The following is a 25,019-nucleotide window of genomic DNA, read 5'->3' as shown; positions in this document are numbered from 1 at the left end:
TAAAGATAGAAAAAAAAAAAATAGTTAAAGCATTTGGAAAATGATTTGTCTGTACCCAAATTAGAGTGGATAAGACACAGACAGGCTCATCGCTGTGGACTGGTCCCCGTGATCTGATGCACGTTCTCGAGTGGGAGGGAGGGGCCTAAGGTGTTCGAACTCAGAGGTGGGCAGGGCCACGCTGCCTCTGGCTGTCCCTCCCGGCTCCTGGGGGCTGCCAGCATCCGGCCTCCGTTGGTCTCCTCACTCCAGTCTCTGCCCTGGCCATCACGGTCATCACATGGCCTGGTCCCTCGTGTCATCTTCCTTAAGGGCAGTGCCATTGGATTTAGGGTCTGCCCTGATCCAGTAGGATCCCATCTCAAGATCCCTAACTACATCTGCAAAGACCTTTTTCCAAACAACCTCATTCGCAAGTCCTGGGTGGACCTATATTTGAGGTGGGGTGGGGGGCACCAACCCACTTTGGACAGCTTTGAGAGTGCGCCGTGCTGAGGCAGCAGAAGATGTCCGTGGGGAGGGGGGTCCCAGGGCTGGATGCCAGCTCTGACGCACCTGTCCGCGGAGGTGGCCTGCAGGAGGGGCTGGCTGGGAGAGTCAGGTGCAGAGCTGGCGTTTGGGGTGTCCCCATGTTCCGGGGATGGGAAACACCCTCATTCCTGGCAGAGCAGAGAGGCCACAGGCTGAGAAGCCCAGAGGAGCCCGTGAGCTGGGGCGCAGCAAGGGGCGGGAGAGGGGCTGGAGTGTCAGCCCCATTCTCATTCAGGGCTCAGCAAGTGCCACTCTGAGCTCCGTTTCCCCACCTGCGAAGTAGAGCTGGTGCCCACCCCCCAGTGCCACATGGGGTTGCTGAGGAGCAGGGGAGGCGGCCCTGTCTCTGTGCACAACTCCAGACCCCACTGAGCCACGCCAGCTGGCGGCTGTCACCTGACAGCTGTCTGTCCGAGGCAGCCTGTCCTCTGGCAGCCAGGCAGATGGTGCAGCACAAGGGGGTGGGGACGGTGTCCACTGACAGGTCCTGAACGCTCCAGTGACACAGCGGCTGGCTGCTCTCATCCCAGCCTGGTGGGCCAGAGGGCGCAGACCCTGGAGCTCAGACCCTTGCTAAACTGTCTCCCCACCCTCACCGTGGACCGAGGCCAAGGGTAGTTTCCCTGGTTACCAAGCAGGTGGACATGCGTCCCTGGCACTGGCTGACTGCGGAAGGGCCATGCTCCTGTCTCCATGCCCCCTGCCACCGCCTCCCCACACTCCCTGTAGGCTTTCAGGAGCCTCCGTCTCCCCCTGGCTCTGTCCACATCAGTGAGGGCAGTCAGGAGGCACCTCTGTCCCATTTATGGGGACGACCACGCACCAGGACCGGAGGAGCCAGGTCAGGGCCAAGTTCGTCAGGAAAATCCAGGCCGATGTCAGAGGTCAGGCTAAAACCACCAGGGTGGCAGCCATGAATTTGGGGACAGGCAAGTTTCTGCCATGGAGAAGAAGGGACCTTCCCTTTGCTTAGACAGTCTCTCCCTCCCCTGCACCCCAGAGGTAGAGCAAGTCAGGCAGGAACCCCCTCCTGCTCCAGAAAATCAGCTGGGACCCCCAGGCCCACAGGGGGAAGCCCACGGATGCCACCGGTCTCCCCAGCCTCGGCTCCTCGGCCCTGCAGGCTGTGGCTCTGCGCTGGGCGGGCTCTCAGTGAGCATCCCCTGCCTTCTGGATGAGTTTCATTTTTTTTTTTTAAGATTTATTTTGTTTACTTGAAAGGCAGAGTGTCAGAAAGAGAAAGAATGAGAGAAAGAGATCTTCCATCCGCTGGTTCACTCTCCAAATGGCTCCAATGATGGGGACTGGACCAGGCCAAAGCCAGGAGCCTAGAACTCGATCCAGGTCTCCCTTGTGGGTGCAGGGGCCCAAGCACTTGGGCCATCTTCCACTGCTTCCCCAGGCCATCAGCAGGGAACTGGATGGGAAACAGAATAGCCGGGACTTGAACCGGCACCCATACGGGATGTGGGCGTCACAAGCAGCAGCTTGCCCCTCTGTGCCACCGCGCCGGCCCCTCCCTGAGTATTTTGAACACTGGAGGTCACTGAGGAATTCCTCAGACAGAAAGGGGCCCACACGCCACTGGGGTTTCCTGAGACCCCTCGGCCTGGCCGTCTGATTGCTTGATTCTTTCACATCGCCAACCCCAGCAGTTACTGGGCACTGACTCTGTGCCAGGTGCGGCCGGACACCTTGCTCGTCCTGTGTAACCTCGCACCAGTCCTCAAGGTTCTTACTGTCCCCATTTTCTGGATGAAGAAACTGAGGCAGGGGGAAGTCACTAGTGCGTGGTTTTGGGGGTAGGAGTGATGAGGTTGGAGTTTGTATCCACAGTGGCTGGCCCGCGTGCCTACTCACGACTTGCTCTCTGATCCTCACTGCAGCCTAAGGTCACAATCATTATCTCACGCAGGAAGCAGAGGCTGAGGGTGAGGCCAAACCGCTCAGGTTTTGTTGTGCAAGTCCCCGTGGTTTCCATCAATTGCCCTCTGTCAGCCACACCCCGAACTCTCCTTGGCACAAGGAGACCTCGGGGCAACCCATACCTGTCTCTGTCCAGACTGCTCCCGGCCACCCTTCACGCCAGGGCCCCGCCCCTTCCTCACCGCCACATGGAAGGGAGCCCCCCGACTCAGAAGCAGTTGGGAAGGTTGCTTCTTGCAAACAGGGACAAAGTTGTCAGGCTGCCAGCTGAAACGCACACAGGAACTTAGAGGGGAGACGCACCCTTGTGGTGGCCAAGGTCCTGGAGTTTGCCTGAGTTCTGGGGGAGAAGCAGGCCACGTCCCCATGCGGTCACTGTGGGTGCACGGGGCATGCAGTGCCTCCTCACGCGCTGTGGGAGCCAACCAGACGCGGCCCCGTTGCTGTGTCCCAGAGGGCCGAGTGTGGGTTGGTTTTGTTCTTGGTGTTCGTCATGGCAGGGTGGGGCACGCACGCCTGGAGCTAATGATGACTGTGATGTACCCTACTCCTTGCAACCTCTTGTGAGATGTTATTCAGCCCATCTCATGGGCCTGCAGACAAGGAGACAGAGCCAAAGGGATTCGCCTAAAGTCAGAGCTGGGAGGTGGCAGAGCTGAGCTTCACCCCCTACACCTGGGTCACCTGCTGTGCCCAGCCGCCTCCCTGCTCCCTTGCCTGGCGCTTTCCCCATCTATCTCCACACACCCCTGTATTGATTTTTTTTTTAAGATTTATTTACTTACTTGAAAGTCAGAGTTACAGAGAGAGAGAGAGAGATTGAGAGAGGTCTTCCATTCACTGATTCACTCCCTAATCGTCTGCAACAGCTGGAGCTGAGCTGACCCGAAGCCAGGAGCCAGGAGCCTCTTCCACGTCTCCCACATGGGGGCCCCTTTCCACTGCTTTCCCAGGCCATAGCAGAGAGCTGAATGGGAAGTGGAGCAGCCGGGACTCGAACCTGCGACCATATGGGATGCCGGCACTGCAGGCAGCAGCTTTACCTGCTACACCACAGCTCCGGCCCCTCCCCTGTATCGTTAACACAACCTCTGCTAACAGGTCCCGATTCCTGCTAGAGGGTGGTCGGGTGAGGCAGCTCCTGTCTGCTTTGTCACCTATGTGCCACCAGCTCTTGGCACAGAGGAGGTGCCAAGTACATTAGCCACTAATCTGTTCATGGGGGCCATGGGCAGGGACGATGGCCAAGGCCTGTGGGCAGGCAGAGGCTTTTCTGTCTTGGCAGAGTGACACACAGCCCACGAGGCCAGGCCCAGCTGGCTGACACGTCGCCAAAGGCTCCCGGTGACCTGGCTGCACTCAGGCCACTTTGTCCCTGGCTGCCCGGCGGGCATGATCTGGCATAGACAGAGGTCCTGCCCACTCAAAACCAAGACAGAATGTGCACCTGCCAAAGGGTGGTGCCACGTGGGCAGAAGCTGAACATAGCCAGGATCCCCAGGGATGACCAGTCCCCCTCCAGCGACCGTCCGTCTCCCAGCCAAGGGCATGAGTTGGCCTTGGGAGTGACTGACCCTCTGGCCAAGGATATTTCTGGCCCCAACAGGTGGCAGGGGTAGGGGCAGGTCCAGGTGCCCACAGCCAGGAAGAACCACTCTCTGGGTAAGCACTAGGAGACTCTAGACCCCAGATCATAATGGATCTTATTATAATGTTCACCCTGTCATTGTATTTGACGTAAGAGGGTTTCAAAAACTAAGCAGTTGGAAAACAAACTCGATTCAGTCTGGCTCCGAGTAGCTGGCTGCACCGGAAAACGGCCACCGAAGGTGGTTGCTGCTTCGGGTTAGTTATGCATTTATTCTCCTCTTCGTCCCGAAAGGACTGGGAGGGAATTCATACAGCGCAGTGGGTATCGTCTGCCGGTCTCCCTGCCATGCAGCGGGTAAGGCGGCAGCAGCCGAGCCAGCTGGCCTCTGGCTCTGTTCATTCCGCAAATTAAAGTCTGCATGGCCTCCAGCCTCGGCACTGGGGTCCACTAATTAGATCAGCTCTGCTCCCCACCCTCTGCCGCCTGCCGGGGGGGCTCTCCCTTGATCACTTGGCCCGGTGCCTTCACGATGCAAGGGCTGACGGCGACCAGCTGAGATTGATGTGCAAGAGGGAGCACTGGATGTAGAGTCCAGAAATCTGAGCTCAGATCCGGGCTCTGCCCAGCGGTGTCTGGGCGCCTATATCGGCCTGCATTGTTTCACTGAGCCGAGCTCCTTGGGAAGGAAGGGCTTCATTTCAGCTCAGAGTTTGGAGTCCACAGTTCAAGGTCAGGTGGCCCCATTAGTCCGGAGTCTGCAGGGCAGAGGGGCCACACACACATGGTGTGACAGACACACAGGAAGCTCGCACAGGTGTAAAATCAGCCCTCTCTCTCAGGACCGACCACCTGAGGCCAAGCCCTTAGTGACCCGAAGACCTCCACCAGGCCCACCTGGCCATAATCAGAGCAAGTCCCCACCCCTTTTTATTTTTATTTTTTTAAGATTATTTTACAGGCAGAGTTGGGGGGGGGGGGAAGCAGAGAGAGCGAGAGAGAGCGAGATCCTCCAATCTGCTGGTTCACTCCCCAAAGTGGCTATGTGGCCAGGGCTGAGCCAGGCTAAAACCAGGAGCCCGGAATTCCACCTGGGTCTCCCACGTGGGTGCAGGGGCCCAAGCACTTGGGCCATCTTCTGCTGCTTTCTGCGCATTAGCAGGGAGCTGGACCAAGCAGGGCAGCTGGGCCTCGAATCGGCACCCATGGATGCCGGTGTCACGGGTGGTGGCTTAGCCCACTGCACCACAGCACCTGCTGCAAGTCTCCACCCTTACCCGTCAGCGTTAAGACTCCTGGGGTTCGACGTCTGCAGGAGTCCTGTTCAATCTGAACGGTGCCCCTGGGCTGACAAGCCACTTGACCTCTGTGAGATTCCGGCCATCTTGATGCCTTCGGGGGTTAGTCTGGGACTGAAGAACCGTCATTCATGACCACCTTGTGCCGGGCAAGGCGCCAAGGCCTCGGCCTCGTTTCTCTCATTTAATACACGACAACCCTACAACGGAGGGGCTGGTGGCCTGCTTTGCCTCTAGGGGTTGAGGGTGGGGACTGTGTGCCTTTCGTTCTCCCCTCTGCCGGCAGCCCCCAGCGTGGGACTTGGCACCTGGAAGAACCCGGGATTCAACTCTGGGCTGTCTGACCATACAGCTGGCCGTCCACTAGGGCGCATGTGATAACACGGTGTGTGGCTCCTACTGGAGCTTCAGGAAAGAATTTCTTCCTCCCTGTCTCCATTACTTATCCAATTGGGCTTTTCCAAGGCTGCAGGACTCCGCGCCTCTGGGCTCACTAACCCAACAGGAACATCTTTAGACCCGACGGCAGCTCTCGGGACAGGCATGAGTCAGCAGAACAGGGACTGGTCTCACCTCTGCTCTAATGGGAACTAAAAGCTGATGGACCCCAGGGGTCTTGGGTGAAGGTCATGCCAACTCCTTTGAAAGGCATGTGCTTCCTCTGGGGGATGCAGACGGCCTTGACTTTAGCTGCTGCCAGTGCTGAATTGCACCTGCTCACTCCCTGAGCACTCGCTCTGAGAAGCAGCCACCATTGGTGATGGCGTAGGACGTGTGAGGCTGCTGTGGCTGGGGGAACCCAACAGTGCCCAAGTTGTAACCCTGGAAACCACTCCCCCTCCAGCCCCAGGGTTCCCAAGAGAGATGCACACACAAGCTCCAGCTCCTTGGTGAGCAGGGTACCCGCCACTTGAGCGCCAACCTGGCTGGTGGCCAGCAGCCCCCAGAGAGGGAGCTGTGCCAGAGCCGGAGCCCACTGTCAGCTCTATGCAAAAGCCTCAAATGGGAGCTCTGGCTTCATCATGGGAGAAAGAAGTCGAGAGAGAAAGAGGGGCCAGTGCTGTGGTGTAGCGGGTAAAGCCACCACCTTCGGTGCCGGCATCCCAAATGGGTGCCAGTTCGAGTCTCAGCTGTTCCACTTCCAATCCAGCTCTCTGCTATGGCCTGGGAAAGCAGTAGAAGATGGCCCGAGTCTGTGGGCCCCTGTACCCACATGGGAAACCCAGAAGAACCTCCTGGCTCCTGGCTCCGGATCAGCACAGCTCTGGCCATTGCAGTCAACTAGGGAATGAACTAGCAGAAGGAAGATCTCCATCTCTCTCTCTTTCTCTTTCTCTCTCTCTCTCTCTCTCTCTCTCTCTCTGCCTCTCCTCTCTCTGTGTAACTCTGACTTTCAAATAAATAAATAAATATTTTAAAGAGAGAGAGAGAGAGAAGGACCCTCCCCAACATGGGATGAAGATCAGGCCAGGGAGAGAGGAAGTGGCCATCTTGAGACAGGGAACAGAGCCTGGGGTTTGGCCACCGCCCACTGGTGTGTGTGGTCCAGTGCACTTGGCTGATCAGAGCGGCACCCCCGCTCCCCTCCGGGGCAGTGGTGGGAGGCCCAGGAAGAAGGTAGGCCGAGAGATGAGCTGGCGTGAGAGGAGGGAGGCTGGGGGACACACTGTTCCCACAGCTGAGACTGGACGAAACCCAGGCCCCCTTGTTCCGGCGCCAGAGCTGGTGCCCACATTCAGCCACCCCCGGACCATCGGCGTTCCCATCTTCCCTGATACCTGGCCACGGGTGAGCACACTTCCTCCTCCCAGCTCTACAGTGCGAGGGGTCTTTGAAGAGTTTGTCAAAATGTGCATGATGAAAAAAACCATGTACCTCGATTTCCCATGGTTTTTTGTGCCAAATAAAACTCGCCTGTTTGTTGTAGGACCTGTTTGAAGTCCCCTCCTGTGTGCAGGATGAGGATATGGCCAAGGCAAAGAGCCTGCCAGTGACTACCCAGAAGGCCACGGTTCTCAGCGCCACATGGTTAAGATCATAGGGTCAGCATCAGGGCTTCCAGATGCTTCCAAAGCCTGGCCAACCACTTGTCAACTCCATGACCCCGTGCAAGCCACACAGAGTTCTTTGAGCCATCCTCATCGGCCAAGCAGAGGGAATGAGTCTCACCTTGAGAGATTAAATAAAATTACTTACATGCTGGGTGCCAGGCTAACTCCACTAGACAGCAGGTGGTTTGCAGCCTTAACAGCATCAAGGGCCACCCCATGTGCAGAGAGAAATCCCCTCCCCAGGGACCATTCTCGGGTCCCTCCCCCTCCCGGCCCTTTGTTCACGGTCCTGCGGGAACATGTGTCCTGCTGGGGTCTGCGGTTGGCTAACACCACTGACACCGTCACCGGGGAAGAGCCCGCCCCTCTGTGGTGAAGGGACATTCCCCGGGTTCTCAGGGGAGTGCTGGCCAGGGAAGAGGACACCTGAACCCCCACCCCACCCCACTGTCGCGTTCTGGAACAGAAGCTGGGTTCTTGCCCTTGACTTTGACAGTTCTCAGTCATCACGCCTGCTTAGCCAGGATCCTCAAACCCATGGCCTTCTAGAAAATTCCCAAGGCCGCCTTGCAGAGTGGAGGATAACAGGGACCTGCCGCAGGTGGGCACGTGCCCCAGGCTTTGTGCCTCGGTGAGCCCCACGGCCTTCTGCCGTGTCCTTTGTTACCCTCTGCCTCCCGTCTTTTACCCAGACGCCCGTTTATTTACTTACACAAAGCCCCATCTTCAAAGAATGTTTCAGGAAGTGCAGCCACCAACAACTTACTAAAAACCGTAAAACCTCAGGACCAGGGAAAACATCCGTGGGAATAGGCGATATGAAAGCTGCACGGAGGAGCCAGGCCCGGGCCTGGATTCTAGCCCAGCCCCTGACTCACGGGCTGAGCAGACGCGCCGTGTACTTGGTCTCCTTGCCTGGGCAATGGGTCTAAAACACTTTCTTCATGGACAGTGAGAGGACTGAGTGCGGGGCTGGCGTGGTGCAGTGGGGTAAGCCGCCGCCGGTGATGCCGGCTTCCTGTGTGTGAGCGCCTGCCGGAGGGCCAGCTGCTCCGCTTCCAACCCAGCCCCTGCTCATGCACCTGGGTGGCAGCAGGCGATGGCCCAAGTACCTGGACCCCTGCCACCCACATGGGAGACCCGGATGGAGCTCCTGGCCCCCGGTTCCTGGCTCCCTGGCTGTTGCAGCCATTTGGGGAGTGAAACATGGATGGAAGATCTCTCTCTCTGCCTCTCTGTAACTCTGCCTTTCAAATAAATAAATAAATATTTTTTTAAAAGAAGAAGAAGAAAGCTGGGTGGGAAGTGGACAATCCCAGATGCTCTGCTGTGGGCTCTGGGCTCCCCAAGCAGCAGCTCAGCCCGCTGCGCCACAGCACCTGCCCGTCCTATTGTATTTTCACTTGTTACCCAGTGCCGTAGCCGAGCTGTGGACCCAGCTCAAAGCTTGTCCGCCATCAGTGCAAAAACGAAGAGTCAGCTGCCAGTCTGTCAAGCGCAAGAGGGGACGAGGGGACGCCAGCTCCACAGGCAGCGAGTCCTTGTATTTCAGCCTAACCTCTGCTGACCGAGAGTTGCACCCTCCTCTCTCGAGTGCTGAGCACCCAGGCTCAGACCTAATTAGCCATCCAGGCCTCAGGTGTGCAGCCAGGACTGGCTGCAAAGGTCGGGGCTGAGGGGGCCGGAGCTGGAGCCATCAGGGAAAGGTCATGGGTGGGAAGATCTGTCCCAGGCCCCTGCCTGAGCGCACAGGGGAGGTGGCAGCGGGAGGGCTGCCGCGAGCCTTCCCGGGTGGTCAGCTCCTCCACGCCGGTGCACGGCTGGGCACTCTGACGGCTTCATTAGGCGACAGCTCTCAGGCTAGGTTTTCCTTGGGGTGGCTTGGCGTTTTATGCGTGAGCAGGCGCTTCTGTTGTATCTGGGTCACGGGCTCAGAGAGCAGTGGGAAGCTGGTGCGTACTGGGTGCCTGCCGTGTGCCCGGCAGGTACAGAAGCCAGTTCCTGCTCCTCTCCCAGCACCTTGCAAGGTGTGGCCACCCTTAGACCCGGAAACAGGTGCTGCATCTTCCCTTTTCAAAGATGGAGACCCCCCAGCCCGGGGAGGCTGGGTAACTTGGCCAAGGGATTCTAATGCAGCTGCTCTGGCTCTAACCTTTCTCTTACGCTGCCTCTTCAGACACAGCTTGCTGCCCTCCCTCAAAGGGCTGACAACCTCGTTAGGAAGGAAAACGCCAGCCTTACCAGCAGCGATGCCGGTCCCAACGCACAGGGAGGGCTGCAGCCGGAAGACGGGAAGGCAAGGAAGGCATCTGGGAGGAGGGGGCAGGTGTAGAAGAACAGGTAAATCCCGAGAGGCTGCAAGGAAGGCAGGGGGCCTGAGCTCTGGGGCCTGCAGCAGCCGTGATCCAGAGCAGGGAGGTGACTGCCCAGGGAGGACCCCAGACCCGAGCCACGGTTTCTTTTATTTACTTGTCCCTTGAGAGGCAGGGACAGGGCTCTCATCCACTCCCTAGACGCCCACAGCGGCCAAGACTGGGCCGGGGCCAAAGCCAGGAGGACCAGGAATGCGATCCAGATCTCCCAGGAGATCCTGGAGCCATGACCACTGCACTCGCAGGGAGCTGGAGTCAGGAGCAGCCCGACAGCGACTCAGGGACACGGGCGTCTTAACCACAAGGCTCCGCACCCCCCCCCCCCCGCCCCACCCCACCCCGCCCTGCACCACAGCTTCCGCCAGGAACTCGGGAGAACGGGGTGAGAGAGGAACAGGAGAGCAGACACCTGGACGGCGAGTTTCTGGAAAACACGGGTTACGGAAAAACCCACGCGTGGTGTTCAAAACCTTCTTACCTTTGAATCCCACCCTCCAACTTCAGAGGCACCTTCGTGTTTGCCCACGAGCCAGCAGACATTGCCCGGGCAGCCGGGCAGGGCACAGCCACAGGCAGACTCCGTCCCCACGAGGCCAGGAGACTGTGCACACAGCCCCTACGTGTGGGCCCCGCCCTCCCTGCAGCTGGACACCACTTGCCCCTCGCACCCCTTCCCCAGCTTGGAGCCGGGCAGGAGGGAGGCACGTGGTCACTGTCTCCGTTGTTCCAGAGCACAGGCTCAGAGAGCTCAAGGGATCTGTTCGTGGTCACACAGCTCATAAGCAACAGTCGCCAAGGGAGGGACCTGCACCCGTCCCACACCCTGGGTTCTTTTTGCTGCCCCTTGGAGATCTTTGTCTGTTCAGCCAGTTAGGGGTTAGGGTCACGGCAGCGGGTGCCCTGGGGTGTGGTCTGCCGGCCACTTGCAACGCTCCAAGCAGAAGGCATTTCTGGAAGTTCCGGGAGGAGGGCCCCGCTCTGGAGACACACACACACACACACACACACACCGGCTCTGGAGACCCCCGGAGCTCCCGTGGTTGCCACAGCGCCCCCTCGCGGCAGCCTCCAGAGAGCACGGGCTGCCCAGCCCAGCCCACAGTGAGTGTCCACAAGGTGCTTGCTGGGGAGGGGTCTGCCGCGCCTCTCCTTGGGGCTTCTGCAGCCGCTGCTACTTCCTGAGAAGCGTCCGTGCCACCGATTGCATTCTTGTTTTCATCTCCCTTGATCAGCATGTGTTAGGCTCCAGGGAGAAGGGCTCCTCCTCAGTGCCCGGGAAAGGTGTTGGCGGGCGTCATCCTGGGGGTGGGGGCCTCTCCAGCAGCCGGGTGCTTCCCAGCTCCAATGTTCCTGGAGGTGACCTCCCGCCTGCCCGAGCGCAGGTGCGCCCCCCAGCGGCCGTTGCCGGAAGTAAGCCTATTTCCATGACAGCCTTCCCAGATCCGAGGCAGGGAGAAACAGTCTACTCAAGGATTTTCTTACTTTAAAAAAGACAAAGTAGAAATCTGATTCCATTAGTGTCGTGGGAAGCAGCCGATGGAGACCGAGGAGAAAGAATTCACCAGAGCACACAGAGAGCAGAGCTAGGCATTGGAACAGGCTGCAGGGAAGCCCCGGGCAAGCCGGGCAGGCAGGGCCTGGCAGCTGCTGCGCCATGTTCGGAGCGGCAGCGCCATTTTTTTCCCCTAAAGATTTATTTATTTATTTGAAAGGCAGAGACACAGAGAGAGAAGGAGAGGCAGGTCTTCCATCCGCTGGTTCACCCCACAATGGCCACAACAGCTGGGACTGGGCCAGGCCAAAGCCAAGAGCCAGCAGCTTCTTCCAGGTCTCCTATGCAGGTGCAGGGGCCCAAACACTTGGGCCATCGTCTTTTAAAAAATATATTTTTTTTTAATTTGAGAGGCAGAGTTACAGACAGAGGGAGAGGCAGAGAGAGAGAGAGAGAGGTCTTCCACCCGCTGGTTCATTCCCCAGTTGACCACAACTGCCAGAGGTGATTGGATCCGGAGCCAGGAGTCAGGAGTTTCTTCCAGGTCTCTCATGCAGGTGCAGGGGCCCAAGCACTTGAGGCATCTTCCGTGGCTTTCCCAGACCATAGCAGAGAGCTGGATCGGAAGTGGAGCATCCCGGAATGAACCGGCACCCACACGGAATGCCAGTGCTGCAGGCAGAGGCTTAAGCTTGTACACCACAGCACCGGCCCCAACAGCAGTCCCTTCTTAGTTGGGGTGACTTGCCATACGCCTGCAGGGGAGCAGTGGCAGAGACTGTCCACACCCCAAGGCGCACACGTGGAACTGCACTGGTTCCTCGGGGTGAGCTTTCTACAGTCCGTGGGGTCTCCCCAGGTGGGTGATTTGCATCTCCTTATCGTAGGGGCCTCCATCAGACATCCTGGCTTTCCTCATGACCAAAATGATACAAAATCAGGTCACACGGCCCTCGTTTTTATTTTTCATAAATGGGCTGTATTTGGAGAATTCCTCAGCGTCCCAGAGCACCAGGAGGCTCCCGCCACGTGGCGGCCGGGGGTGGGGACGATCGGGGTAGAGAGGAGGAAGAGCCGGGAGCAGGCTCACAGTGTGATTCTGTTCTACCTGGGCTTCGAGGCAGTCACCTATGCCAAGGCGTAACCTGGACACCCACTCGGGTCCACGAGGACGTTCAAAGGCGCCGGCTGCCGCCGGATCTCAGCCACTCCGCCATCCGGGGCCGTGCATCTCACCGGGGCTGCTCATGCAGGAGCTGGCCATGAAGCCCCATCGCCCCAGCCCTCCCCGGGAGCTCTGTGTCCTGGGGGCCCCTCCCCAGCCGCGGCTGTGCTGTTGGCTTCAGGAGTGCAGTGCAGGGCGCTGCAGCTCCAGGCAGCGGCCGGGGAGCAGCTGGAAGTCGCACTGCACCTGGAGTAGCTCCCAGCCTAAGTGGGTCCGTGACCGGTTTTACAACAGCTGGGCCACCAGGAAGCAATCCTGACGCTCTGGTCATGAGACCACCAGGAGCCACGTGGACTCAGATACGCTGAGCCACGTGACCAGTAGCCACAGACACCGGGAGGTGGGATCGCTCACCGGGCTCCTGTAGTATCATGGCTGACATCACTGCCCCTTACCAGAGAGGCCCCTCGTCCCTACTTCTGTATCAACTCCTGGTCTCTGCATACAGATTATTCTAAGGGGAAATTTTCCCTGAGATAGCACCTCGGTGCAGCTTGTCATAAATAACAGGAATAGTACAAAGTAAACAGATTGGGGCTGGCACAGCGGCTGAAGCCGGCACTTGTGGCACCAGTATCCCACATCGGAGCACCACTTCCAGTCCTGGCTGCTTCATTTCCCATCCAGCTCCCCACTAATGTACCTTGGAGGGCAGCAGACGACGGCCTGAGTGCTCGGGCCCCTGCCACCAGATGGAGTTCCGGGCTCCTGACTTGGTCCTGGACCAGCCCTGGCCATTGCAGTCATTTAAGGAGTGAACCAGGGAATGGAAGATAATTGAGCGATCGATTGATCTATGTATCTCTTTCTCCCTCTCTATCACTCTGCCTTTCAAAAATTAATTAACAGGGCCGGCACTGTGGCATAGCAGGTAAAGCCTCCACCTATGGTGCCGGCATCCCACATGGGCGCCAATTCAAGTCCCGGCTGCTCCACTTCCAATCCAGCTCTCTGCTATGGCCTGGGAAAGGAGTAGAAGATGGCCCAAATCCTTGGGCCCCTGCACCTGCGTGGGAGACCTGGAAGAAGCTCCAGCTCCTGGCTTCGGATCGGAGTAGCTCCAGCAATTGCAGCCAGTTGGGGAATGAACCAGCAGTTAGAAGACCTCTCTTTCTCTCTGCCTCTTCTCTCTGTCTCTCTGTTTCTCTCTCTCTCTCTTCTCTCTGTGTAACTCTGACTTTCAAACAAATAAATAAATCTTTTAAATATTAATTAGCAACAAAAACAGTACAGGGCAAGCCTTTGGCACAGTGGTTAAGAAGTCGCTTGGGATGCCTCTGTCCCATATAAGAGCGCCCAGTTCGAGTCCCAACTCTGATTCCAGGGTCCTGCTAACGTAAATCCCAGGAGCAACAGTGATGGCTCAAGTACTTGGGTCCCTACCACCCATGAGAGACCTGGACAGAGTTCCAGGCTCCTGGCCTCGGCCTGGCCCAGCCCTGGTCCATTGCAGCCATTTGGGGAGTGAACCAACAGATGAAAGATCTCTGTCTCTCCTTCTCTCTCTCTGTCTCTCTCTGTAACTGTGCCTTTCAAATATATATATGAATCTTGAAATAAAGAAAAGAAAAGGGAAAATGGGAGGGAGGGAAAAGCATTAAGAATTGTATCTGAACTGTATTGAATCTGTTAAAGTTAAAAAAAAATCTAAAAATGAAAAAAGTCATTGCAATGAAAGCCTTCCTGGATGAGTCAGACAGCAGATTGGACACAGAAGACAGAAGGAGAGAGAACCCAGATCATGTGAAAGGGCTACCGTGACGCATCGTGGAGAGAGAAATGAGGGGCAAGTAGGAACCAGAAGCCAGGGTTCGACAAGTGCCTGCTGTAGATCCCAACAGGAGCTGACAGAGGAGAGATACAAAAAAATGGCTGAGAATTTCCCAGGTTGATTCCTGAGATTCAAGGAACGTAAGTCTTAAGGTAGATATGTTGTACCTGAAGGTACAAAGTATTACATTGCAGAACTACAACCATAAAATCTTAAAAGGCAAAAAAGAGGATTGCTTACAAATAATGCTTTAGATTATTAATTTATTTAGATTGATTTGAAAGGCAGAGTTGCAAAGAGAGAAGGGGAGAGACAGAGAGAGAAAGCTCGTCCATCTGCTGGTTCACTCCCCAAATGGTCTAAACCGCCGGAGCTGGGCTGATCCAAAACCAGGAGCCAGGAGCTTCCTCATGGTCTCCCACATGGGTGCAGGGGCCCAAGCACTTGGGCCATCTTCCACTGCTTTCCCAGGTGCATTAGCAGAGAGCTGGATCAGAAGTGGAGCAGCCGGGGCTGGAACTCGTGCCCATATGGGAAGCCAGTGTTGCAGGCACTGTACCTGCTGTGTCACAGCACCGGCCCCATAAATAAATCTTTAAAAGGGAGAGAGAGAGAGAGAGATGTTTAAAGGGAAGTGGAACCAGAGAATGGGAGGGAAGTTGTAGGGATAAGCAAATCCCCTGCCACATCCTGTGTGGCCCTGAACAGGCTGCTTACTGCCTCTGCGCAGGGTCTCCCGGGGAACGGAGCTGCTGTGCCCCCTCGGGCCTCCCTGCCAGAAGAGCAGGTGTGCAAAGCGCGATGCTCTGAGCCTGTCCCGTGTGGGTTGCGATGATGAAGGGGCTGTTAGAGAAGAGGGCCAAGGAATACAACCCCAGAACTTTGTTTAAAAAACTGCGTCGCGGCAAAACCTCTCTCGGTGCCGCTCCCTGCCCCTCTGAAGTTAGCAGCCCTGCCGCCCATGTGAGATGACGGAGGCGGGGTCTCCTCGCGCTCACACACCCCAGGCCCAGTCTCTTGGGCCGAAAATCATGCCGGCCCTTTCACTTCCCCGTGATGCACTTCTCCTCCGCGGAACTGCAATGACCCCCCAAGGCTTCATCTCCAACCTCGGGGTGCGGTCAAAGCCCCCTTTCAACCCCCACTGTCCCTCTGCCTGTTGTGGCTTCCCTCTGTGCCGTCGCCGTGCGTGCATCTTCCCGCTGAGCCGCCGTGGAGCAGGTGCCATGTTCATCATTTCCTCCAAAGTCGGTTTCCTGCGCCTGCAGTCGGGAGATAACTCCTCTCCTTAGCGTCCTGCCTTATCTCTCGCTGCACACACGAGCCCCTGCCAGGAGGCAGGAGAGCCGCTGTCCTTCCTGCTGCTCCGTCCCGGGAGGATCTCGTGACCGAAGCCGACGACGTGCCGGGCATGTGGGAGTGCCTGCGGTCGCGGGGCTGGCCACGTGACTCCCATGGGAGGCTGCTCCCAGCCCTGCCTGGCTCTGCGGGGAAGGGCACGGTGACAGAGGTGGGGCTCCGGATGGCTCTTCCCTGGGCCCTCCCTGCAGGATCTCTGTGAGATGCTTTCGAATCGCTGGGCCCCCTGGGCACATCTGAAGAGTGTACCGTTTTTGCAAAAACTCAGCTCCTGCACAGTTTTCAAGACCAAGGCTGGCGTGCAAACTGAAGTTGGCTCTTGGGGTGGAGGTGGGGGGGCTGTGCCCAGCTCACTACATGTGGGGAAAAGCAGAGGAGACCCCAGGCTGCTGGGCAGGAGTCCCAGGTAAAGCAGGGCAAGCCAGATTCATAGGAGCAGCTTTCCGACGAATGGATCTATCCACATTCTGTCGGATAAACCTTGCCGAGACACCTGCACGAGAGAGGCGCCTGTGCACTAAGAGAGGATGTAATTGTGTGTGTTTTACCACACTAGCGTTGAAAAGCTGACACAGGCATTTATCTTGGTGGTAAAGACACCCATCGAGACACCTGCGTCCCACAGTAGCACACCTGGGTTTGATTCCGGGCTGCAGCTCCTGCCTCCAGCTTCCTGCTAAGACAGCTCCTGGGAGGCAGCCGACACGGCTCCAGCCACTGGCTCCCTGCCAGTCACCCTTCTGGGATAACTGGATTGCACCTCTGCTCCTGCCTGTTAAAAGCATTTGGGGAGTCAGCCACAGATGGGACATTTCTGTCTCTCAAAAATAAATTTTTAAAATGTTAAAGATTTATTTATCTGTTGAGAGAGAGGGAGAGAGAGCTCTTCCATTCTATGGTTCACCCTTAAATGGCTGCGATGGCCAGAGCTGGGCCAGGTCGAAGCCAGGAGCCTAGAACTCCATCAGGGTCTCCCACGTGGGTACAGGGGCCCAGCATGTGGGCCATCTCCCGCTGCTTTCCCCAGGCACAGTAGCAGAGAGCTGGATTGGAATTGGAGCAGCTGGGACTGGAACCAGTGCCCATACGGGATGCAGGCATTGCAGGCAGGGGCTTAACCCAGCGTGCCACAACACTGGCTCCTAAATAAAAATTGTTTTAAACCAAGCAAGTAAATGAGAAAAATGTTTAACCGTGATTTGCAGCTCTTGGGCTGCTTCCCTGTGGAGGCTCTCCTCTCTGCTATAACGGAGAAGATGGCTGTGGTCACTGCCACCCCCTGCTGGGCACCCCCACCCCCACCCCGACCACTGCTGGGCTGCGGTGAGCAGCTGCCTGCCCAGTGTTCCGCACACACCTCTTCCACGTGACTGCCGAGTGGGTGGTCTGTGGGCAGACAGTGGAGCAGCCCCCACTGGCCAGCATGCCTCACACAGCCCTGACCACACAGCGGTGCCCTTGCCCTTGGGCGTCAACAGGGGAGGAAGCCGAGCCCCTCGTTAATGAAGAGCTGACTCCATCCGTTCATACCCTGGCAAAACGAGGGTGCAGCCAGGTTTCTAGTGCCAAAGGTCAGGCCATTTCCAGGTGACGGGTGGCTCCCAACCTCACTGAGTGTGTGACCCTTGCTTTTTTTCTTGTGTAAAGATTTACAGGGGTGGGGGGTATACAGCGCTATGGCGTACCAGGCTAAGCCTCCACCTATGGCACCGGCATCCCATACGGGCACTGATTCAAGTCCCAGCTGCTCCATTTCCCATCCAGCTCTCTGCTGTGGCCTGGGAAGCAGTGGGAGATGGCCCAAGTCCTTGGGCCCCTGCACCCGCGTGGGAGACCCAGAAGAAGCTCCTGGCTCCTGGCTTCAGATCAGCATGGCTCTGGCCATTGTGGCCATCTAGGGAGTGAACCAGCCAATGAAAGACTCTCTCTCTCTCTCTCTCTCTCTCTCTTTCTCTCTTTCTCTCTCTTTCTCTCTTTCTCTCTCTCTCTCTTTCTCTCTCTCTCTCCCTCTCAAATAAATCCTAAAATAAATAAGTAAAGATTTATGTATTTATTTGAAAGTCAGAGTTACAGAGAGAGAGAGAAAGATTTTCTGTCCACTGATTCACTCTCCAGATGGCTGCAATGACCAGGTCTGGGCGAGGCCAAAGCCAGGAACCAGGAGCTTCAGCTGGGTCTCTCATGTGGGTGGCAGGGGCCCAAGCACTTGGACCATCCTCTGCTGCTTTTCCCAGGCCGATATCAGGGAGCTGGATCAGAGGTGGGGCAGCTGGGACAAAAACCGGTGCCCATAGGAGATGCAAGGTACCACAGGTGGCGGCCCCACCCACTTCTCCACAGAGCACACGCTGTAGGAGTCAGACTTCCAGCGTCTGCTAACAGAGAAACACGGATGATCAAACGTCCCTGTGAATCCAGGAATTCTATGCATCTCGGCCGCATTGCGCACAGCCTGGAAACCCTGGCAGCAGATGGTGAGCCCAGGAGCATCCACCGCACTGTGTGGCTGTAACTCGCCCTGCATCTTTGCCCCTAGCGATGGGGACCCTGAGCTGAGCCAGGAGTCAGCCGAGAGGTCTGCTGGACACCCTGAGTCTTCTTCTGTGCCTTTCAATTTTTTTGTTAGAGACACATCAAGAGATAGACAGGTTCACTCCCGAAATGGCCTCAATAGCTGGAGCTGAACCAGGCCCAAGCCACAAGCCAAGAACTTATCAAGGTCTCCCCCATGGGGGTGCAGGGACCCCACCACGTGAGCCATCACCCCACCCTCCTCTCTGTAGGATTCAGTAAACAGCCAGCGTTGGGTGCTTCTTGGGAGCCCCCCCACCCTGGGGGCCTTGGGATCACATTGTCTGAGGCTAGGGGTGGGGAAGAGGCTGGGACCGGAAGGCCCACTCGTTATTCTAACCTTGAACGCTGCCATCACTCTCGGGGGCGTCGCCCCCCCCAGAACCGGACTGTAGGGGGCAGCGGTGGAGGAGCTGAGAAGGGCTGGGCGGTGCTTCTGTGCTCCTGCTCGCCTTCGCTTTGATCCGGGCTTCAGGGGCCCTGATATCACTGCTGGGCAGAAGGGGCAGAGACCAGGAAAGGACAGACAGGAGGACCCTGCCCCTGGAGGCTTGTGCCGTCCTGGGCACTGGGGACCAGAGAGCACGCCCCAGGGACAGTCCAGCCCTGTGCGTCTTGCATTCCAGGGGAGATGGACTAGCAGTCCGTTTGGGAGCAGAGCAGGGGGTACACCCGAGACTGGCAAGTGCTCTGGAGAAAAGCAAGCAGGTAGGGGGCGGGGCCCTGGCAGGTGCAGAGAGTGCACTGAGCTTGGCTGCGGGGCCAGGTCAGCAGAGCTGGGGGTTGGGGGGGAGGAGCAGCCGCAAGAGGGGGCAGCCAGGCCGGGCTGGCTGGAGCCCAGTGAGTGAGGGGCGGGGTGGGCTTTGACTTCCACTCCGTGCGAGGGAGGGCTTTGGAGCATGGGGGTGACACGACCCCACTCCCCTGCAAGGGATTTGCAGACCACTAGATCCACCCGCTGGAAGTGCAGGCGTGGGGGATTTCTCCTGAGTGGACGGAGCTGGGCAAGCTCTCGCCGGGAGCCGCTTCTGGAGCATTTCCATCACCCTGGGAACACGCCGCGCGCCCCGGACTCAGACCACTCTGGCTCTTGTGTTAGGAATAGATAAGGAGCCCAAGCTGCTGCCCCGTCACCCCCTTCCCTTCCCGCGGCCCCACCCCCACCCCACACAAGCTGTCCCAGGGTCTAGCGAAGCGGCTGGCCAGCCACAAAGCTCAGCTCTAGCCAGAGGAGGCCGCCTTGTCCGGGAATGGAGACAGTGAAGGTTCGCTCAGTGGAAGGAAGGGTTACAAGAAGCCGCAGAGGTGACCGGAGACCCTCCGTCCCCTCAGCCTTCGGAAGCACTCGTCCGTGCAGAGTAGGTGACACAGGTGTGGCGGGCCGGGGTGAGATGGACAGCGTCACAGGGCGGGCGTTGAGGGGCAGGTGAAGAAGATGGCTCTGCTGCCATCACCTTGGCTGAGGGTGGCGATGCCAGCAAGGCCACTGTTGAGCCTCGAGCCTGTGGGGGAGAAGGGGGAAGACAGAGGAGGACCGTGGCAACAAACCCGCATCGCAGAAGAGAAATGGTTGCCCAGCATGAATAGAAAAAGAAAGCTTTGCCAAAAACACGGAGAATAGGGACTGGAGTTCTGGTGTAGCTGGTAAAGCCGCCACCTTCGACACTGGTAGCATCCCATGTGGGCGCCTGTGTCAGTCCCGGCTGCTCCACTTCCGGTCCAGCTCCCCACTAATGGCCTGGGAAAGCGGCGGAAGACGGCCCACGGGCTTGGGCCCCTGCACCCACGTAGTCGAGACCCAGATGAAGCTCCTGGCTCCTGGCTTTGGCCTGGCCCAGCCCCAGCTGTTGTGGCCATTTGGGGAGTGAACCGGTGGATGGAAGCGCTCTCTCTCTCTCCTGTCAAATAAATAAATATTTTTAAAAAGAATAAAGATAAGAGGCAGAGCAAAGACAGTGCTGGAAGGAACCGTTTTTACCCGCGTGTGTGAATGGCAACCCCCCGAGCAGAGGAGGGAAAACCTGGCCGACACAGCTGTTCCTGTCTAGCCGCTGGCGACCTGGAGCCTGCTCAGTGAGCCCCAGCTCTCGCAGCAGACCAGTGCCTCTCCGACCCCTGAGCTTGAAGATGACCCCTGGCCTCTTCCGTGTGAAAGCTCCAAGGCCGAGTAAAGCCAGAGGGCTGTCTCAGTGCCTTAAAAACCCGGGAGAAGAACCGCCGGTGGCGCCGGAGGTGTACACCCAACAAGCCCCAGCAAACTCAGCGCCCCCGAGCCGAGAGACCCTGAGGTCTTCTCCCACGGGTGGTTGTGAAGCTGTCACGCTCCGGCCTCTGCTGGTCGTGTGCACCGGATCCTCGTGACAATCTGAAGGGGCCGCCTGGCGCTAACCGTGGTTCCTGCACGGGGACTTCCTGTCTTTGGCCTAGATGCTTGAAAGGGCCTGGTATTACAAGGTTTGGCACCAACAGTGGATTTTGGCTTTTTTCCCTTTGCAGCAGCTGCTGCAGCAGCCAGCGTGTCCCATCCCAGACCACCCCATCTCCAGGAAGAGTCGGGTAGGGAGGCAGTGGGCTCCGCCCTCGCGCCCACCTGCCCGACCCACCATGGGCGGGCCTAGGTGATTCCCACTGGCGTCCTGCAGCTAACACCCATACATTGCTACGAGCCCACCGCGCAGCTTCTGTCCAGCCTTGCTGCCAGACCGAGCAAACCCCCCATTAAACTACCCGAGTGCATCGCAAGGGGGCAGTGCTGTGAGGGTGCCAAGGGGGAGGCGTGCAGGGCTGCTTCAGAGAGCTCCCTGCCCATCCAGACGTGGCTTGGTGCACTTGGGGCTATGGTGTGAGGGTCCACACCTCGCCTCAGGTCAAGGTCACAGGCAGCTACCATCCTGCTTCTGCTCACAGCTTTCTGGTGAGCCACAGTTGCTCCGGAATGGCAGCTGTTACCACCGTTGGCCACAAGGGGTCCCCACCCTCCAGGCTTGGGCTCTAAGGCTGCGCAGCTCCTGAGGGAGGCAGGCTTCTTGCTGGCCGGGGTTGGCTCTGGTCCACAGCCCTGGGGCACCCTGGGAGCAGCGAGGACCCTCCCGTGCTCGCCGTGCGTGGTGTTACAGGAGCAGAGAGAATGGCCCTGGAACTCTCAGCTCTCTGTAAAGTCTGGGTTCTGCTCCCATCTTCAGTCTGCTGTGTGGCCTTGGGCAGGTCCCAGCCCCTCTCTGAGCCTCGCTGCTCCTGTGACGATCTCCCACTGGCACAGCCCTCACAGCAACCCCGCGAGGCCGCTGTCCCCGTCCTCGGCTAGGTTCGGAGGGGTGAAGCCACTTGTGAGCTCTGAAGTAGCTCAGCTGGGCTTCGCGCCCAGCGGCAAGGCCTGACCACGGCTTTCGCTCAGGTCTTCCTCGAGTACCTTCGAGTACCTTCACGCACCAGGCTCCCCTCCAGGCCCTGCCCACCGGCCACGGAGGCAGCTCGAGCGCCTGCCCTCACCGAACCTCCACGTGAGCGGAGGAGCCAGACAAGAAAGAATCCGTGTGTGACCAGGAGGAAAAGCCAAGGTGGGGGGACGGTGCCGGGGCAGGGGGCGCGTGAGCCTCTCGTTTGTTGACTTGAGGCAGACGACAGCTCTCAAAGCGCCGTCTGTGCGCCCAGGTGGGGCCCGTTTGGTTTCCACCAGGTGCCGCTTTCCCATCCCGCAAAGGCCCTGGTCCGCGGTCCGGCCGGAACTGTTTCTGACCCAGGAGGTCAGTGCGCTCTTGCCCGGGGGACCCACCTGTCCCTGCCAGGCTGCACAGAGCCGGGGAGGCTGTAGCAGAGGCCGGCACTGGTGCCTCCACTCCAATGAGCGTGATGCCGCCCGGCTGAGAAGTCTGTCTAAAGGAAGGTGTCTCGGCCACGGCCACAGCTCGTGTGAGCCGCGTGGCCGGCGGAGGGGCCTGGGCCCCGCCTCGGACCAAGTCACTTGTTAGCCATGCGATCTTGCTCAGGTCTTTGGTTTTCCCTCAACTCCACAGTGGCAACCGGGATGCTGTAGGGGAATACAACAGGCACACAGGGTCTGGGACTCGGTACTGTGCAGTGTGTGTGTGCATGTGTGTGCTCCATGTGTGTGTCCACGTGCTGTGTACATGTGTGCCTGTATCCCTGTGTGCATGTGTGTGCTCCGTGTGTGTGTCCACGTGCTGTGTACATGTGTGCCTGCGTCCCCTTGTGCATGTGTGTGCTCTGTGTGTGTGTGTATGTGCTGTGTACATGTGTGCCTGTGTCCCCGTGTGCATGTGTGTGCTCCGTGTGTGTGTCCACGTGCTGTGTACATGTGTGTGTCCCCGTGTGCATGTGTGTGCTCCGTGTGTGTGTCCACATGCTGTGTACATGTGTGTGTCCCCGTGTGCATGTGTGTGCTCCGTGTGTGTGTCTATGTGCTGTGTACAAGTGTGTCTGTGTCCCCATGTCCCCATGTGTCTGTGTTCCTGTGTGTGCATGCATGTCCATATTCTGTGTACATGTGTATTCCCATGTACATGTGTGTCTGTGTTCCCGGATGCACACACACACACTGCACAGTACCGAGTCCCAGACCCTGTGTGCCTGTTGTATTCCCCTACAGCATCCCGGTTGCCACTGTGGAGTTGAGGGAAAACCAAAGACCTGAGCAAGATCGCATGGCTAACAAGTGACTTGGTCCGAGGCGGGGCCCAGGCCCCTCCGCCGGCCACGCGGCTCACACGAGCTGTGGCCGTGGCCGAGACACCTTCCTTGTGTGCTTGTGTTCCTGTGTTCCGTGTGCATGTGTGTCCATGTTCTCATGTGCGTACAAGTGTATGACGTTCACCTCCTCCTCCACTGTTGGAGCGTCTGTGGCCAGGGCACTGACAGACATTTTCGGGTCTCTCACCAGATTGCCAGGGCATCATCGAGGACGTGGTCCTGCTGGGGGCGCCGGTGGAGGGAGAGGCTCGGCACTGGGAGCCTTTCCGGAAGGTGGTGTCCGGGAGGATCGTCAATGGCTACTGCAGGTCTGTGCACAGCTGGTGGGGGGCTACTGCAGGTCTGTGCACAGCTGGCTGGGGGGGGCTACTGCAGGTCTGTGCACAGCTGGTTGGGGGGGCTACTGCAGGTCTGTGCACAGCTGGCTGGGGGGGGAGCTACTGCAGGTCTGTGCACAGCTGGCTGGGGGGGCTACTGCAGGTCTGCACAGCTGGTGGAGGGGCTACTGCAGGTCTGCACAGCTGGCAGGGGGGAGGGGGCTACTGCAGGTCTGTGCACAGCTGGTGGGGGGGCTACTACAGGTCTGTGCACAGCTGGCTGGGGGGCTACTGTAGGTCTGTGCACAGCTGGTTGGGGGGGAGGGAGGCTACTGCAGGTCTGTGCACAGCTGGCTGGGGGGGCTACTGCAGGTCTGTGCACAGCTGGTGGGGAGGGCTACTGCAGGTCTGTGCACAGCTGGCTGGGGGGGGCTACTGCAGGTCTGTGCACAGCTGGCTCTGGGGGCAGGGGGGGTGACACTGCTGAGCACCTGGCATGCCCGGGTCCTGTGCGCAGGCACATATTTGAGGCCTGGCCCCTGGCCCCGATGATCCCAGGAACCACTAGGAGCAAGGTCCTATGGCCCAGGAAGCATTCAAGCCCTTGGGATGATTGACAGCAGGAGGAAGTCCTGGGATAGGTGTCGCTGAGACGGGCCTCGGGTCAGCTCGCAGGGTGCCAGGGTGGCAGGGCTGGCTGGGCGAGGTGACGCACTGAGACCTTTGGCAGACAGAGACCAGGCCCCAGAGCAGGCGTCTGTGAGCGCAGACTCAGGAGCTCCTATGCTCCTGGTCGGCAGGGGAAGGAGGGGCTGCAGGGGCGAGGCCTGGCTTTCAGAGCCCCGTGCTGGAAGGGGAGGGGCCAAGGTGACAGACGAGCAGCTCAGAGCGACGGCAGGAGGCGCAGTCTGACAGCTGTGGGGGTGGAAAGGAAGCCCCCTCGTGTGGGATTTGAGAAGGGGACTTGTGGGGGTCTCAGCTAAGACCACAGCCCCGGCGCCACTGAGCAGCCTTCGGGCCTGAGAAGACACCTCATGGTCAGCAGCGGACGAGGCCACAGCGGGGGTCCAGAACCACACAGGCCTGGGGCCTACTGCTGCCTCAGTTTCCCCTTCAGCACAGAGGGGTCACTGCCGTGGCACTGCCTGGGGCTGCCCATGGAATGCACGTTTCCTGTAGGTGACAGGGGCTGATACCCACTGTTTATTTACCTTTAAGATTCCTTTATCTATTTGAAAGGCAGAGTTACAGAGAGGCAGAGGCAAAGGCGGGGCAGGGAGAGATCTTCCGTCCACTGGGTCACTCCCCAAATGGGCCAGGCAGAAGCTAGAAGCCAGGAGCTTCTTCTGGGCCTCCCACATGGATGCAGGGACCCGAGAAGCACTTGGGCCATCTTCTACTGCTTTCCCAGGCCATAGCAGAGAGCTGGATGGGAGGTGGAGCAGCCGGGACTCGAACCAGCGTCCATATGGGATGCCAGCACTGCAGGCAGCATCTTTACCCGCTATGCCACAGCGCCGGCTCATCAGTCACCTGGGATATTCATGACTTAATGAGTGCCGAGCTCATGCTGGGCACCATGGTGGGGCTGCCACAGAGGATGAGACCCGACCACAGCCTCCTGAGATCCAGCATCCCACAGAGCCGAGAGGCACGAAAACAGGTGACCACAGGCAAGTGCACGAGAGCTTATCAGTGACGCCAAAACCCCAGAGGCTCTTAAATCCCAAGGCTTGCTCCCCAGGCTGAGTGCAAGTGACCCAGTGGGAGGCGACAATAGACCTGACTTCTCCACTGTGCTCACGGGCTCG

At 58.5% G+C, this 25,019-nt stretch overlaps 1 protein-coding gene across 5 annotated transcripts in view; it reads left to right on the top strand.

The window, feature by feature from the left end:
• TMCO4 (transmembrane and coiled-coil domains 4) overlaps positions 1-25,019 on the top strand; it is a 100,863-nt gene that overhangs the window by 66,478 nt on the left and 9,366 nt on the right. For 3 of the 5 annotated variants that reach the window (XM_062190543.1, XM_062190544.1, XM_062190545.1), the window contains exon 13: positions 23,082-23,199. In XM_062190543.1, the coding sequence (XP_062046527.1) occupies positions 23,082-23,199 (118 nt within the window). Of the gene's footprint in view, positions 1-13,332; positions 13,658-23,081; positions 23,200-24,619; positions 24,878-25,019 lie in introns of those variants that run through there. The other 2 variants (XM_062190546.1, XM_062190548.1) reach the window with 2 other exon arrangements.

This window comes from Lepus europaeus, chromosome 5 (genome assembly GCF_033115175.1).
Source record: "Lepus europaeus isolate LE1 chromosome 5, mLepTim1.pri, whole genome shotgun sequence".
NCBI lineage: Eukaryota > Metazoa > Chordata > Mammalia > Lagomorpha > Leporidae > Lepus > Lepus europaeus.
This window is presented reverse-complemented; position numbering and strand designations above follow the sequence as displayed.